The sequence below is a fragment of the Oncorhynchus mykiss genome, chromosome 7, assembly GCF_013265735.2.
Source record: "Oncorhynchus mykiss isolate Arlee chromosome 7, USDA_OmykA_1.1, whole genome shotgun sequence".
In the NCBI taxonomy this organism is placed as follows: Eukaryota; Metazoa; Chordata; class Actinopteri; order Salmoniformes; family Salmonidae; genus Oncorhynchus; species Oncorhynchus mykiss.
In genome coordinates, this window is record NC_048571.1 from 39,211,014 (window position 1) to 39,228,536 (window position 17,523).

Consider the following 17,523-nt stretch of genomic DNA (forward strand, 5'->3'; position numbering starts at 1 on the left):
AAGGGGCTGAATAATTTTGCACGCCCAATTTTTCAGTTTTTGATTTGTTAAAAAAGTTTGAAATATCCAATAAATGTCGTTCCACTTCATGATTGAATAAATAATAATAATAAATTGAATAAAGTACACAGACCATTTTCTAAACAGGAGTCCTTGTTCATTTAATGAAGGTAGAAGCCTCATAAATCTATTATTCAAAAAAAATGATTGAAGACCAACATACACTTTCAAGTCTACTCATTTTATTTATTTCAAAAATAAAAAGACTGGGCCCAAAAAATAATCATATTTTACTTTGAAAAACAAATCACGTGATGAGGCATTTACATCAGAACAGTGACAAAATAATACCTGCTCTTTCTGACATGCATGTGCTTCTGTGCAACTGGTGCCACGTTAAACCTCCACAGCTGTATTCTTATTAGAGCAGCAGGGGGAAACAGAAACCTACTTGTGTAAACAATACAACTATGCATCAAAACAAAAATATGACCTATACACTAAACACAAAAAAACCCCAGAAGTTTTGGTTATGTGAAACCACAATAAATAGCCTGTCAAAATGGTTTTGTGGAGATAAAGAGGGATGATGTGGAACTCTACCAAATGGGTTTTAAGGTGGAGACAATAGGTGGCCATTTCAAAAAACCCAAACAATGCATTTGGTGCAGTGTCCTCCAAAGATCATGTATATGGCAGTGTAGAACACATGAGCGCCTCTTGATTTTGGGTCTCATCTGTCCGGCCGGATCATACCCGGTCTGATAAGCATCATTGGCCGATGGTGGCGCATCATATGTGGGCCAGGCATCATCTGCATGTGGCCCATTGGTGGTCGCATACCTGGGCATTCAGGAGAGCAAACATATCTGATTTTACTTGGTTTTCACATTGCACCCTAATCATGGTCCAGTATACATGTCCCTTATGGACTATTATGAATACATCACATCAAATCTTGGTGAAAAATATATCTCAAAGCTATGACTTTGACCAGGCATGAACTGTTCTTGTTCAGTGAAGATTTGTGAGCAGCAGCAGATACATTTTGGGTGAGAACTTGCAGATCTTTAATTCAATGCCCATCGAAAATATTTTTTTAGACACACACACACACACATTGTTTACATAAACAATACATGATGTAGGTGTTGGGGCAATAATCTCACCTCCAGGCATCATTCCATGTGGTGGGGGCCCCATCATTTGCATCATATGAGGACCATGTCCACCCATAGGGGGCCCGGGCACTGGTAGCATGCCTGGGCGTGGAGGGCCACCTGGGGTTCACAAATTACAATTTAAAGCTCAGTCCCCAACACACCAAGTTATCAGTATCTCATTTAAATATAAATCATTCTCAAAATACTAGACTAGCACTGTTGTGGTTGGTCCACAGTCTACGTACCGATGTTTGGAGGAGGGAGCATGGCTCCGCCTGGGGGAGGGGCTCCAGGGAATGGGGTAGGAGGGATCTTACCAGACTGGAAGGCAGCCGCTGAGGAGGAAAACACAAGGCAACATGTTAACCTATTGTAGAGTTGACAGTCACTGGACCAGGGCGCTATCCCTGAATTCACTACGTCGGTGTCCGACGTGGGATGGCACCCATGAGGCCATCGGAGATGCACGTGTTCACGTGAGGGACTTCGTATAGAGAAGCATGGGGACACGCAAGGGTAGTGTAGCGACCTTAAAAGATGTTCGGATCTCTTGGAGTAACAGCTAAGGTGTTGGGTTGACAGTCACTGGACCCGAGTTCGAATCCAGGTCAGTGCTACCCCCGAATTCGAACGCTACATGCTTATTATGCAAGTATGGGTGTGTGGGGCTTGTGTATGTTTTGTATCTGCACAAACTGTTGCTTATAAACGAAACCGCATAGAATCGGCTGAATGTTTAGCTACCCCCTTCATATCTGCTTACTTGTTTTATCGATGAGGCTCTGTGCCTGCTCCTCCATCCATTTCTGGTAGTAGTCTTTCACATTCTCTTTATGCTTTCGTCCACTACAGTGAGTCTTTCTCACCGATGGCTGTAAAAATATATCATGTTCAATTTAATGTTAATACAGGGTGCAATTTATGATGTGCTCGCTATTGTTAAAGGGTGCAGAGACTGAAAATTAGTCTGGCTTACCGAGTCATGTGTAAGGTACGTATCACAGTAGTCACAATAAAATCTGGGGGATACAAAAAAGCAAGTTAACCAATTCACCGAAATCAAAAAAAAAAAAAAACTTTAGCTGGGCCATGGACCAGAACAAACTAGCTTGGAGCAGTGCCTTATATTTTTTACTATGCAAATAGAATGCTCTGGCTGGGAGAGTGAAGAAGATGCTAGCTAGTAGCTCTCGAAAACCCTTCTTAGTATGTAGTGTTTTCAGCAGGTACATTTCCCTACAGTTGGCTCCATGGGGGAAATTCCGACTCAAGTTAAGCGCACACGAATGGACTGTAATTCCCTTTTATGCTCTTCTCTCTCTTTGTATTCTAACCTTGAACTTATGCTATTCACCAGCTGTTAGTTTGGGGTGGATGTCAGCGAATTAAGGTGTGGCAGGGGTGTGTATTTTTTGTTTGTTTTTTTCCTCCCCAATTTCATGATATCCAATTGGAAGTTAGTCTTGCCCCATCACTGCAACTCTAGTACGGACTCGGGAGAGGCGAAGGGCGAGAGCCGTGCATCCTCCGAAACATGACCCCACCAAGCCGCACTGCTTCTTGGCACAATGCTTGTTTAACCCGGAAGCCAGCCGCACTAATATGTCAGAGGAAACACCGTACACCTGGCGACCGTGTCAGCGTGCACTCCGCCTGGCCCACCACAGGAATCCCTAGAGCATGACGGGACAAGGACAACCCAGCCGGCCAGCCAAACCCTCCCCTAACCCCGACAACTCTGGGCCAAATGTGCGCCGCCTCATGGGTCTCCCGGGCGCGGCCGGCTGCGACACAGCCTGGGATCGAACCAGGATCTGTAGTGACGCAACTAGCACTGCGATGTAATGCCTTAGACCGCTGCATCACTCGGGAGGCAGATACACTGTATTCTGACCATTACCACCTTTACGCGGAAGGAAACCATGAATAAGGTTGAGCGAACCTACAGGTTCCAAGTGGAAAAATAATAACACCATTCTCCATGCACTGTAATTTATCAATTGAGAGATAGAGATAGGTAAAATGAGTAATCAGTTTGGATAACGGGATTGTAAATAAACAAAGAAATTGTTTTAGGATGTTTCCTTATGATCCTTGGAGACGAATGTGAAACCATATGGACGCAAATTCAAAATTATATCAACATTGCGGCCTCTTTTCCACAGTGAAGTACACTATAAAATATCTGTGCTGTTTAGTGTTGTCAAGATAGCAGTATTTGACTTCGATACCAGGTTTAGTATCACGGTACTCAGTACTAAAACGATACCACGGGGAAAAAAAGAAAGCGTATTAGCTAGTCACGGAATAACCATTGGGTCGAATCATTGAACAATATGTTGATAAATGGTAGAACGACTAAAATAACTATCATTTATTCTATATAAAATGTTTCAAAAATAAAACTATTTTAAATGAACAGAAGAATCTTACATTTTCCTCATGCAAAACCATTACTCGGACCATTCAAAAATAATTGTACAATTACAACTGTTTTAAAATGTAAGTTGATACATATAATCAGAGTTAAATTTTCTAATCTATGGCCAAAATATTGGGTCAAATGACATTCATTAGACCGGATTCATTATAGCTAAACTATTGAATAGATTACATGAATAGTATAGTTCCAAAACAAACAAAAAAACACTTAAAAGCTCATTTCTGAAGTTTCTATACAGAACAAAAATATAACATGTAAAGTGTTGTTCCCATGTTTCATGAGCAGAAAAAAAAGATCCTAGAAATGTTCCATACGCAAAAAAATATAATTTAATCTCAAATTTTGTGCAGAAATGTTTACATCCCTGTTAGTGAGCATTTCTCCTTTGCCAAGATAATCCATCCACCTGACAGGTGTGGCATATCAAGAAGCTGATCATTACACAACTATAAAATGTGCAGTTGTGTCACATAACACAATTCCACAGATGTTTTGATGGAGCGTGCAATTGGCATGGTGACTGCAGGAATGTCCACCAGCTGGTAGCCAGAATTTAAATGTTTAATTTCTCTACCATAAACTGCCTCCAACGTTGTTTTAGAGAATATGGCAGTATGTCCAACTAGCCTTGCAACCGCAGACCACATTTGACTACGCCGGCCCAGGACCTCCACATCTGGCTTCTTCACCTGCGGGATCATCCGAGACCAGCCACCCAGACAGCTGATGAAACAGGAGTATTTCTGTCTGTAATAAAGCCCTTTTGTGGGGAAAAACGAATTCTTATTGGCTGAGACTGGCTCCAAAATGGGTGGGTCTGGCTCCCAAGTGGGCGGGCCTATGGCCTCCCATGGCTGCGTCCCTGCCCAGATATGTGAAATCCGTAGATTAGTGCCTAATTAATTAATTAATTTAAACTGACTGATTTCCTTATATGAACTGTAACTAAGTAAACACATTGAAATTGCTGCATATACAGTGCATTCGGAAAGTATTCAGACCCCTTGACTTTTTCCACATTTTGTTACGTTACAGCCTTATTCTAAGCCCTCTGGGAGAAATCATTAAAAAAATGTATAAAATAGAAATGTTGTCAATGTACCACAATGAATGTGGCCTACATAAACCCAACCTCACTCCGAAATTACTTTAACATACAGTAGCTTGTGTAAAACAAATTAGAGGAGAAACGTTCAACTATTCAATGTCATTAAGGTGGAGCACAGCTACGCAAATGAGTATGGAAGATGATCAGTATCCATATGTGGTGACATGATAGCTCAGCAGAAACTAACACAGCTGGATTCCAAAGACATCTTGGCCCGGTTGGAACTCAGGGCAGCGATGGAACGTTGACTTATTCATGTTCTACCGATGCAACTTTTTATACAACAGTTCGAATTGTAACATGCTTTTCCCATAACACCACGCAGAGAGAACATTCACTGAGTGCATCATTGAGGCATTTGTCAATACTGACAGGATTAAAAAAAAAAGGCAACACTGCTCTCTGTATCGGATCAGCGTTCTCCCAAACATTAGAATTATTCTACATTACTGATGACGGATAAGCTCCTAGAGAGATAATATCACCAATTGCTTCAAATATTGATGAGACTCTCACAAACACATACATACAGTTGAAGTCAGACGTTTAAATACACTTAGGTTGGAGTCATTAAAACTCGTTTTTAAACCACTCCACTAATTTCTTGTTAAACTAGATTTTTGTATATGACAAGTCAATTTTCCAACAATTGTTTACAGACAGATTATTTCACTTATAAATAGCTGTCATCAAGGCAAAGGATGGTTACTTTGAAAAATCTAAAGTATATCTAGATTTGTTTAACACTTTTTGGTTACTACATGATTCCAGGTGTTATTTAAAATCACATTTTATTAGTCACATGAGCCAAAAACAACAGGTTTTCACCTGTTCACCTTACAGTGAAATGCTTACATACAAGCACCTAACAAGCACCTAACAAACAATGCAGTTAAAAAAATTATAAATAACCAAAAAAATTAGTAAGAATAAGAAATAAAAGTAACAAGTAATTAAAGAGCAGCAGTAAAATAACAATAGCAAGACTATACACAGGTGAGCTCGGTCCTCTTTTTCCTGTAATCCACAATCATCTCCTTTGTCTTGATCACGTTGAGAGGTTCTTGTCCTGGCACCACACGGCCAAGTCTTTGACCTCCTCCCTATAGGCTGTCTCGTCGTTGATCAGGCCACTGTTGTGTCATCGGAAAACTTAATGGTGGTGTTGGAGTCTTGCCTGGCCGTGCAGTCATGAGTGAACAGGGAATATAGGAGGGGACTGGGCACGTACCCCTGAGGGGCCTCCGTGTTAAGGATCAGCAAGGCGGATGTGTTGTTACCTACCCTGACCACCTGGGGCGGCCCATCAGGAAGTCCAGGATCTAGTTGCAGAGGGAGGTGTTTAGTCCCAAAGTCCTTAGCTTAGTGATGAGCTTTGGCAATATGGTGTTGAACACTGAGCCGTAGTCAGTGAATAGTATCCTCACATAGGTGTTCCCTTTGTCCAGGTGGGAAAGGGCAGTGTGGAGTGCAATAGAGATTGCATCATCTGTAGATCTGTTGTGGCGGTGTGCAAATTGGAGTGGGTCTAGGGTTTCTGGGTCAGCGCATGCTCGCAGTACACGTCCTGGTAATCTGTCTGGCCTTGTGAATGTTGACCCGATTAAACGGTCTTAATCACATCGGCTGCTGAGAGCGTGCTCACACAGTCTTCCGGAACAGCTGGTGCTCTCATGCATGTTTCAGTGTTATTTGCCTCGAAGCGAGCATAGAAGTAGTTTAGCTCATCTGGTAGGCTCGTGTCACTGGGCAGCTCTCGGCTGTGGTTCCCTTTGTAGTCTGTAATGGTTTGCAAGCCCTGCCACATCCGATGAGCGTCAGAGCCGGTGTAGTACGATTCGATCTTAGTCCTGTATTGATGCTTTGCCTGTTTAATGGGTCGTCCGAGGGTATAGCGGGATTTCTTATAAGCTTCCGGGTAAGAGTCCCGCTCCTTGAAAGCAGTAGCTCTAGTCTTTAGCTCCTTCTGGTTGGGGTATGTACCTACGGTCAACTGTGGGGAAAACGTCATTGATGCACTCATTGATGAAGCCAATGACTGATGTGTTGTACTCCTCAATACCCCCGGAGGAATCCCAGAACATTATCCAGTCTGCGCTTGTAAAACAGTCCTGTAGCTTAGCATCCGCTTCATCTCACCACGTTTGCTAGTAGAATGGAAGGAAGTGGGGGTTTATTATCGCAGTCCTGATGTTCAGAAGTTATTTTTGGTCATGAGAGGCGGTAGCAGAAACATTATGTACAAAATAACTTACAAACAAAGCAAAGAAATTAACATAAACCACAGTTAGGAATACATAAAAGGTCAGCCTTGTTCTCCGGGCGCCATCTTATATATAGTTCATAGTTTTGATGTCTTCACTATTATTCTACAATGTAGAAAATAGTAAAAATAAAGAAAATCCCTGGAATGAGTAGGTGTGTCCAAACTTTTGACTGGTACTGTATATATATTGTTTTTGGTGAAGGGGTTGCCTGTTTTGCATGTTATTTTGGCATTAATATGTGTTACATAGGTTTTTGTTGTTGTAAAATCATTGAGTTAATAAAGCCACATACAAACATGGTTTCTTTTTTGCTTTCTTGAGTAAGGCAGCTCCAAAATGCAAGTGTTTCAGCCTAGCTCAGTGCATTCTGTGGTGGTGGGGCAGCCAGTGGAAAAAAAACGGAGCACAGGGGTTGGTAATGTTCTCCATTTGCGCCGTGATAGGCTCAGTGTTCTGTCACTCATGGGGACACTATGCCACTACCAAATCAAAGGGTAGAGCTCACAAATTCAAGCCCCTTGAGTGCTGCCAGAGAGTGATATTAGAAGTGCCCATCCAAAAAGGCTCAAGGTCATTGGCCACAGATACAATTTTGTAAATTCACGCTATACGTACAGAAGTTTGATTGGACTGATCAGGTCAACATCATACATTCAAAATCTCAGCTAGCAGTTATCATGAATCAAGTCGACAATCTACTGCCAAATCCTTTTTCATCCTTGTCATATGAAGAGAAATAATGAAGAGAAATGATAGATAAAACGTATCGGTGCTCATCAACCATAAACATTACACAACAACTTGAAAATCGCAAATTCAACAATGAGTGGTTTGGAAGGAATCAGTGGCTACCTGCTAGCATTGCAAAGCAATCACTACCCTGCTATTCAGTAGAGTGGGTGTGTGGTCTCAAGTCTGGGTTTAAGGGTCTTTTTTCCAAGCTTAAAATGATAAACATTCAACATTGGCCATGCTGTCAATCCAGCATGACTTCTGACGCGCTCAAAACAACAGGAAACTCAGAAATGGGAAATCTGGCTTCAGTGAGTTCAAGACAACTGGGAACTCTGGAAAAAACGAGCTCCGACTAGGAAAATACGTTTTGAAGGTTCATCCAACTCTTTCTAGAGCGCCGACCTGAAGATCACTGACGTCATCATGAGTCGACCTTGTTTGTTCAACAAAAAGTCTGCAAACAAGCAAACACCGGCCAAGAACGATGTGTTTACAATACGGCGTTGGTAGTAAAGCATTTTTTGTTCGACCGCAACTTCTGGGGTAGCTAGCTTTAGCTTGGTGCCTAGCTAGCATCAATACAACCAGCCTGAAAACAATGACCAATAGAAACTGCAGTCATTTTCATTATTCTTAGCAATGATTTAGGAATCCTTGAGAATAAGTATTAGCTAGGCAGCCACTTGTTGTTTGCCTATTGAAATTGAACTTAGCTAGCTAGCTACTTAACCCTGTTGCCCAAAGCGAAGGTTATAAGCAGCCAGCTAGCTTCATCTGACTAGTGAGGCTCGACCGGACCGGGTTATGTGTTGTGAAGCTAGCCACAATAAGGATTAGGCACAATAGTGGAATTTGCGGTTAGCCTTCAAAATAAAAGTACCTTTGAAAGTGATGCAGAAGGTTACAATTGGTGGTATTATGCCATATTTAGAATAGATAATGATAAACAAGGTTGGAATGTGAAGCAATGAAATGAGGTATCAGTCTACTCGGTGCCACCCACAGAACACAACTCTGAAGAATTTATGCAAATATTAGCGTTGTAGCTCTCACACTGTGACTGTGTGAAATCACCTCCCCAGCCAGCCTATTGTGTGTATTGACATTCATTCATGTTGCACTGTACAACTTTACCTAAGGATTGAGGATCAATGAAATGGGGTATCAGTCTACTCAATACCAACATATTTTTTCCCAACGTCCTCCTCAGTTATCAGACTCCAAAACATCCATGCAGTATTGTTTTTCCTCAAGAATAGTGTTCAATACACATAGGTTGACAATAAACGTGGCTCAATTCACAGTTGTTTCAGAGTCCCGCAATTAGCGTCGTAGCTCTTATGTTCTCTGGGTGTCACTGAGTAGAAAGACAACATTCCAACCTCGTTTAGCATGATCTATTCAATCAATTCTACAATTTGTATTAATTTGCATCACTGTCAATGACATACTTTTATTTTGAAAGCTAACCGCAAAGTCCACTATTGCGGCTAATCCTTATTGTGGCTAGCTTCACATAGATGGGTCCGACCACCATTAATCAAATAAGAACTGTCTTATAAATTAGGTTTATTTTAGATGATTAGGGTCGTTTTGCTATGTTTTTGGGGAAGAACATTGTTTGCATCCATGAGCTAGCTAGCTTTTTTTTAAGGACCAGCACTGTAGGTGCGCGAGACAACTTTACCAGCATCATAGCATACGTATCGATGAATCGTTGCGAAATATGAAATACGAGTGATAGTATAATCAATGTGTAATAACTACATAAAAAATGTATGAACGTATTAAATTATTATTTGATGTGCTGTCATGTCAGGTCCTGATTGGTCAACAAGCTTATTTGACACGTCAAATAGTGTTATTTGACACATGAAATAATGTTTTGACATGTATCTTTGACACGCAAAGACCCAAACAGCGTTCCATAGAAATCATGGTTGAGAATGAAACGACTGAACAAATGAACAAAGAAACAGCACAGCAAGTGAGTAAAATAAATAGGTTTTGATGATGTTTTACTGGTAACGGGGGCATACGTAAATGCCAACAAAATTACTTTTTGGTCAGTGTGGTGTGTATATGTGTAACCTTAATTTAACCAGGTAAGTCAGTTCAGAACCAATTCTTATTTATAATGACGGCCTACCCTGGCCAAACCCGGATGATGCTGGGCCAATATGAAGCCGCCCTATGGGACTTCCAATCACGGCCAGATGTGATACAGCCTGGATTCAAACCAAGAACTGTAGTGACACCTCTTGCACTGAGATGCAGTGCCTTAGACCGTTGCATCCATGTGTGCGTGTTAACTATAACTGTCCTAGAATGCTTAAAAGGCCGCTAAAATTTTTAATTTCGGTACCATTTTTTTGGCAAGGAAAATATTGCATATTGGTATCGGCCAAAAATGTCATATCGGTGCATCACTAGTTTGTACATGTTTTTTGTACATTTTTTTGTTGTTTAACTGTCGGCCCCAGCCGCGAACTCAGGCTCTGTGCGTAGTTAACCGACCCTCTCTGCCCATTCATCGCCATTTTACCTGTTGTTGTTTTAGCTGATTAGCTGTTGTTGTCTCACCCAGTGTTGTCTTAGCTAGCTCTCCAAATCAACACCTGTGATTGCTTTATGCCTCGCTGTATGTCTCTCTCATATGTCAATATGCCTTGAATACTGTTGTTTAGGTTAGTTATCATTGTTTTAGTTTACAATGGAGCCCCTAGTTTCACTCATTAGACCTCTGATACCTCCTTTGTCCCACCTCCCACACATGCGGTGATCTCACCCATTGTAACCAGCTTATCCAGAGATACAACCTACCTTATCATCACTCAGTGCCTGGGCTTACCTCCGCTGTACCCGCACCCCACCATACCCCTGTTTGCACATTATGCCCTGAATCTATTCTACCACGCCCAGAAATCTGCTCCTTTTATTCTTTGTCCCCAACGCTCTAGGCGACTAGTTTTGATAGCCTTTAGCCGTACCCTCATCCTACTCCTCCTCTGTTCCTTGGGTGATGTGGAGGTAAACCCAGGCCCTGCGTGTCACCAGGCACCCTCATTTGTTGACTTCTGCGATCGAAAAAACCTTGGTTTCATGCATGTCAACATCAGAAGCCTCCTCCCTAAGTTTGTTTTACTCACTGCTTTAGCACACTCCCCCAACCCTGATGCACTTGCCGTGTCTGAATCCTGGCTTAGGAAGGCAACCAACAATTCTGAGATTTCCTACCCAGCTACAACATTTTCCGTCAAGATAGAACTGCCGAAGGGGTTGCAATCTACCGCAGAGATAGCCTGCAAAGTTCTGTCATACTTTCCAGGTCTATACCCAAACAGTTTGAACTACAAATTTTATAAAATGAACCTCTCCAGAAATAAGTCTCTCATTGTTGCCGCCTGCTATCGACCCCCCTCCGCTCCCAGCTGTGCCCTGGACACCATTTGTGAATTGATCGCCCCCCATCTAGCTTCAGAGTTCGTTCTGTTAGGTGACCTAAACTGGGATATGCTTAACACCCCGGCAGTCCTACAATCTAAGCTAGATGCCCTCAATCTCACACAAATCATCAAGGAACCCACCAGGTACAAGCCTAAATCCATAAACATGGGCACCCTCATAGACATTATCCTGACCAACTTGCCCTCCAAATACACCTCCGCTATTTTCAATCAGGATCTCAGCGATCACTGTCTCATTGCCTGTATCCACTATGGGCCCGCGGTCAAACGACCACCCCTCATCACTGTCAAACGCTCCCTAAAACACTTCAGCGAGCAGGCCTTTCTAATCGACCTGGCCCGGGTATCCTGGAAGGTATCAGTCGAGGATGCCTGGTCATTCTTTAAAAGTAATTTCCTCACCATTTTAGACAAGCATGCTCCGTTCAAAAAATGCAGAACCAAGAAGAGATATAGCCCTTGGTTCACTCAAGACCTGACTGCCCTTGACCAGCACAAAAACATCCTGTGGTGGACTGCAATAGCATCGAATAGTCCCCACGATATGCACCTGTTCAGGGAAGTCAGGAACCAATACACGCAGTCAGTCAGGAAAGCAAAGACTAGCTTTTTCAAGCAGAAATTCGCATCATGTAGCTCTAACTCCAAAAAGTTTGGGACACTGTAAAGTCCATGGAGAACAAGAGCACCTCCTCCCAGCTGCCCACTGCACTGAGGCTAGGTAACACGGTCATCACTGATAAATCAATTATAAAAGAAAATGTCAATAAGCAGTTCTCAACGGCTGGACATGCCTTCCTCCTGGCTACTCCAACCCCGGCCAACAGCTCTGCCTCCCCCGCAGCTACTCGCCCATGCCTCCCCAGCTTCTCCTTCACCCAAATCCAGACAGCAGATGTTCTGAAAGAGCTGAAAAACCTGGACCCGTACAAATCAGCTGGGCTAGACAATCTGGACCCTCTCTTTCTAAAACTATCCGCCGCCATTGTTGCAACCCCTATTACCAGCCTGTTTAACCTCTCTTTCGTATCGTCTGAGATCCCTAAAGATGGGAAAGCTGCCGCGGTCCTCCCCCTCTTCAAAGGGGGTGACACCCTAGACCCAAACTGTTACAGACCTATATCCAGCCTGCCCTGCCTATCTAAAGTCTTCGAAAGCCAAGTTAATAAACAGATCACTGACCATTTTGAATCCCACCGTACCTTCTCCGCTGTGCAATCCGGCTTCCGAGCCGGTCACGGGTGCACCTCAGCCACGCTCAAGGTACTAAACGATATCATAACCGCCATCGATAAAAGACAGTACTGTGCAGCCGTCTTCATCGACCTGGCCAAGGCTTTCGACTCTGTCAATCACCGTATTCTTATTGGCAGACTCAATAGCCTTGTTTGTTCTAATGACTGCCTCGCCTGGTTCACCAACTACTTTGCAGACAGAGTTCAGTGTGTCAAATCGGAGGGCATGTTGTCCGGACCTCTGGCAGTCTCTATGGGGGTACCACAGGGTTCAATTCTCGGGCCGAATCTTTTCTCTGTATATATCAATGTCGCCGCTCTTGCTGCGGGCGATTCCCTGATCCACCTCTACGCAGATGACACCATTCTGTATACTTCTGGCCCTTCCTTGGACACTGTGCTAACTAACCTCCAAACGAGCTTCAATGCCATACAACACTCCTTCCGCACCCGCCCGCCTAGCATCACCACCCTGGACGGTTCCGACCTAGAATATGTGGACAACTATAAATACCTAGGTGTCTGGCTAGACTGTAAACTCTCCTTCCAGACTCATATTAAACATATCCAATCCAAAATAAAATCTAGAATTGGCTTTCTATTTCACAACAAAGCCTCATTCACTCACGCCGCCAAACTTACCCTAGTAAAACAGACTATCCTACCGATCCTCGACTTCGGCGATGTCATCGACAAAATAGCTTCCAACACTCTACTCAGCAAACTGGATGCAGTCTATCACAGTGCCACACGTTTTGTTACCAAATCACCTTATACCACCCACCACTGCGACCTGTATGCTCTAGTCGGCTGGCCCTCGCTACATATTCGTTGCCAGACCCACTGGCTCCAGGTCATCTATAAGACTATGCAAGGTAAAGCTCTGCCTTATCTCAGTTCACTGGTCACGATAACAACATCCACCCGTAGCACACTTTCCAGCAGGTATATCGCACTGATCATCCCCAAAGCCAACACCTAATTTGGCCGCCTTTCCATCCAGTTCTCCGCTGCCGGTGACTGGAAAGAATTGCAAAAATCGCTGAAGTTGGAGACTTTTATTTCCCTCACCAACTTTAAACATCAACTATCTGAGCAGCTAACCGATCACTGCAGCTTTACATAGTAGAGGTCGACCGATTAATTGGAATGGCCGATTAATTAGGCCCGATTTCAAGTTTTCATAACAATTGGAAAACTGTATTTTTATTTAACTAGGCAAGTCAATTAAAAACACATTCTTATTTTCAATGATGGCCTAGGAACGGTGGGTTAACTGCCTTGTTCAGGGGCAGAACAACATATTTTCACCTTTTCAGCTGAGGGGATCTCGTCCTTTTCAGCTCAGGGGATCTCGCCCAACGCTCTAACCATTACACGCCACGAGGAGCCTGCATGTTACGTGAATGCAGTAGAAGCCAAGGTAAATTTCTAGCTAGCATTAAACTTATCTTATAAAAACAATCAATCATAATCACTAGTTATAACTACTAAACCAGTTTAGCAGGCAATAATAACCAGGTGAAATTGTGTCATTTCTCTTGCGTTCACTGCACGCAGAGTCAGGGTATATGCAACAGTTTGGGCTGCCTGGCTCATTGCGAACTAATTTGCCAGAATTCTACGTAAATATGACATAACATTGAAGGTTGTGTAATGTAACAATAATATTTAGACTTAGGGATGCCACCCGTTAGATAAAATACCGAACGGTTCCGTATTGCACCGAAATAAACGTTTTGTTTTCGAAATTATAGTTTCTGGATTCGACCATATTAATGACCAAAGGCTCGCATTTCTGTGTGTTATTATGTTATAATTAAGTCTGATTTGATAGAGCAGTTCGACTGAGCAGCAGCAGGCCCGCAATCATTCATTCAAACAGCACTTTCGTGCATTTTGCCAGCAGCTCTTCGCAAGCACAGCGATGTTTATGACTTCAAGCCTATCAGCCTAATGGCTGGTGTAACCAATGTGAAATGGCTAAATAGTTAGTTGGGTGTGCGCTAATACTGTTTCAAACGTCACTCGCTTTGAGATTTGGAGTAGTTATTCCCTTTGCGCTGCAAGAGCCGTGGCTTTTGTGGAGCGATGGGTAACGCTGCTTCGAGTGTGGCTGTTGTCGATGTGTTCCTGGTTCGAGACCAGGTAGGGGCGAGGAGAGGGACGGAAGCTATGCTGTTACAATGACAATACTGTAGTGCCTATAAGAACATCCAATAGCCAAAGGTATACGAGAGAAATAGTCCTATAAATACTATATTAACTACAACCTAAAACCTCTTACCTTGGAATATTGAAGTCTCATGTTAAAAGGAACCACCAACTTTCATATGTTCTCATGTTCTGAGCAAGGAACTTAAACGTTAGCTTTTTTACACGGCACATATTTTACATGGCACACATTTTTACATGGCACATATTACATATTGGCACATTTTACTTCCTTCTCCAACACTTTGTTTTTGCAATATTTAAACCAAATTGAACATGTTTCATTATTTATTTGAGGCTAAATTGATTTTATTGATGTATTATATTAAGTTAAAATAAGTGTTCATTCAGTATTGCTGTAATTGTCATTATTACAGATGAATTAAAACATTTTTATTTATTTTTAAAATCGCCCAGTTAATCAGTATCGGCTTTTTTGGTCCTCCAATAAATCGGTATTGGCGTTGAAAAATCATAAATCGGTCGACCTCTAGTATATAGTCCATCTGTAAATAGCCCACCTAATCTACCTACCCCTATACTGTTTTTTATTTTATTTACTTTTCGGCTCTTTTGCACACCAGTATCTCTACTTGCACATCATCATCTGCTCATTTATCACTCCAGTGTTAATCTGCTAAATTGTAATTATTCGCTCCTATGGCCTATTTATTGCCTCATTTATCTCCTCATGCCTTTTGCACACACTGACTTTTTTTCCTACTGTGTCATTGACTTGTTTATTGTGTTATTGGCTTGTTTATTGTGTTATTGGCTTGTTTATTGTTTACTCCATGTGTAACTCTGTGTTGTTGTCTGTGTCACACTGCTTTGCTTTATCTTGCAGTTGGTCGCAGTTGCAAATGAGAACTTGTTCTCAACTAGCCTACCTGGTTAAATAAAGGTGAATTAAAAACATTTAAAACATGTTTTTAAAAGACACTAAATGATCTGTTTCACAGCCAGAAAAAGCTCAGCTGATAGCCAGTTGTAGCAGTGGTAAGGTGTTGGGACAGCTTTATGTAGGCCCTAACAGATTGTGGGCAATCTCACAGTTATAGTGAAATTAATGCATGTTGTGCAGTGGCTTTGCTGGCATGTAATGCCCCACCAAAATTTACATGCTAAAATTGCCACTGGAAAAAGACACGGGATCTCAGCCACAAGATGTTAAGACTCACGGAAACATCCGAGGTGACACATTCGAATTTGGCACTTCAAGCCGAAGTATATCATACTTTGACTAAAATTATGACTTAGCTACATTGTTGTGCAACATCATGGGTAAGCTCTGGCCATCGTCTTTCAGGATGAAAAAGTGGATTTCTACTGGTGTGGGCGTTTAACCTTTTGTTTCTTGAAAGTTATTCCTCGCTGATATGAAAGATGCATTCAGTACCCCAAGCGATGCGTTTTAACTTTCAGAACGAGTCGGGGATCTTTACAAAAATATACTATATTCAGGCGCTAAAGCAGTTAGCGTCTATGAATGGGTTAGCTAGCTAGTCTAGATAAAACATATTTCACATATACAATTGAACTTTAATTAAGGCAAAGGAGATCATTACCACGATATGGCATAGCTAAATGAGAACAAATAGCTTAGTATCAAAACAGCGAACTGGCTAGATGGGAATGAATAATGAGCAAAATGGAAACGCTAAAGGTCGTATGCTAACGTTTACAATTGGGGGGCAGACACAAAATATACACAATCTCTATTAAAAAATAATCGTTCCCAAACATACGTTTTAAAACATTGAAACATGTAAATATTGCAGGTGAGGCAGCGATAAAATACTTGGAAATAACACTTGAATTTAGGAATTTCGCAACTTACTTAGGCATATTTTTGTGTTCTTCACGAGACGCCCAGTGAGATCATTTCCTGTGTTGAGGGTTGCCAGGCCTTCGCAAATGTAAATTGGTCATAAGGCCTGAAAACCAGCAGCAATATTTTTTTCCACTTTATCCAATAAACCCTTTCCCATAACGACCTCGAGGGAATGAAGAAATAATATAGACTTAATTGAATTCGGTTTTCATTAAAATAATAATTATTGAGAGCTTTGCAAGAGAAAATATAATTCTCCTTTATTAAACTAGCCAGATCATTTTCAATTCCACTTGTTCTGGCTGCTATGATTAAGCTGGTTGAGCCCTGAATGCTGATTGGCTGACAGCCGTGGCATATCAGAACGTAGACCACGGGTATGTCAAAACATGTATTTTTACTGCTTTAATTACGTTGGTAATATATTTTATGGAAAAGGGATTGGAAGTAGGTGGCTCCATAATGACCAATCGAAGTAGCCTACCTACAACTGGCAAAAAGTTGTCACAAGGTGCTCTGTCTCCGTGACTCAGCTGCCTGCTGCAGAGCTCTTTCAACCAGTGCTCTCAACACACACATAGACACCCCTCCGGTCCTCCCCATTATTCATTCACTTTCTCACTCACAGCCTGATAGTCAGCATCTGCAGGTCACAGTGAGAATTTTTTTTACATAAGAGAAATGCCATGGCGGCCGCGATGCAATTTAGAAATAGCCCAAACCTCGCAACCAATACATTTTAACCGGTGAGATCGTTTTTCTTAGTAACCAATTTTAGGAAATGTGGACATGGCAACCCTGCCTGTGTTCCCACTCTCAATTGTTCGAAAATTCAAAGGTTGCCCATAAATAGTTCCGCATAATAATTTACATACTTTTTCTCATCACAAATTATGATTTCCCTGTGGAGAGTTGTTGATTAATTAATTAATGCAATAAATGATTTTTGATTATATAATTGTGTTTTTCCTTAGAACGACCCAGAAAATTTGCTGAATTTCAGCCAAAATCCATCTCCTTCCATCGTCTCCCACTTTCGGCCATATTTGGTAGTGAG

The 17,523-nt window shown here is 42.0% G+C and overlaps 1 protein-coding gene across 1 annotated transcript; it reads right to left on the reverse strand.

Moving 5' to 3' along the window:
• Nucleotides 1-220: 220 nt before the first annotated feature.
• LOC110527728 (U1 small nuclear ribonucleoprotein C) lies at nucleotides 221-16,760 on the reverse strand. Its single transcript, XM_021609190.2, has 6 exons — nucleotides 16,473-16,760; nucleotides 2,140-2,182; nucleotides 1,927-2,035; nucleotides 1,409-1,498; nucleotides 1,170-1,280; nucleotides 221-843 (listed from the first exon to the last, which is right to left on the reverse strand). The coding sequence occupies exons 1-6, from the start codon at nucleotides 16,478-16,480 to the stop codon at nucleotides 734-736; spliced, it is 471 nt and encodes a 156-aa protein (XP_021464865.2). The 5' UTR covers nucleotides 16,481-16,760; the 3' UTR covers nucleotides 221-733.
• Nucleotides 16,761-17,523: the final 763 nt, after the last annotated feature.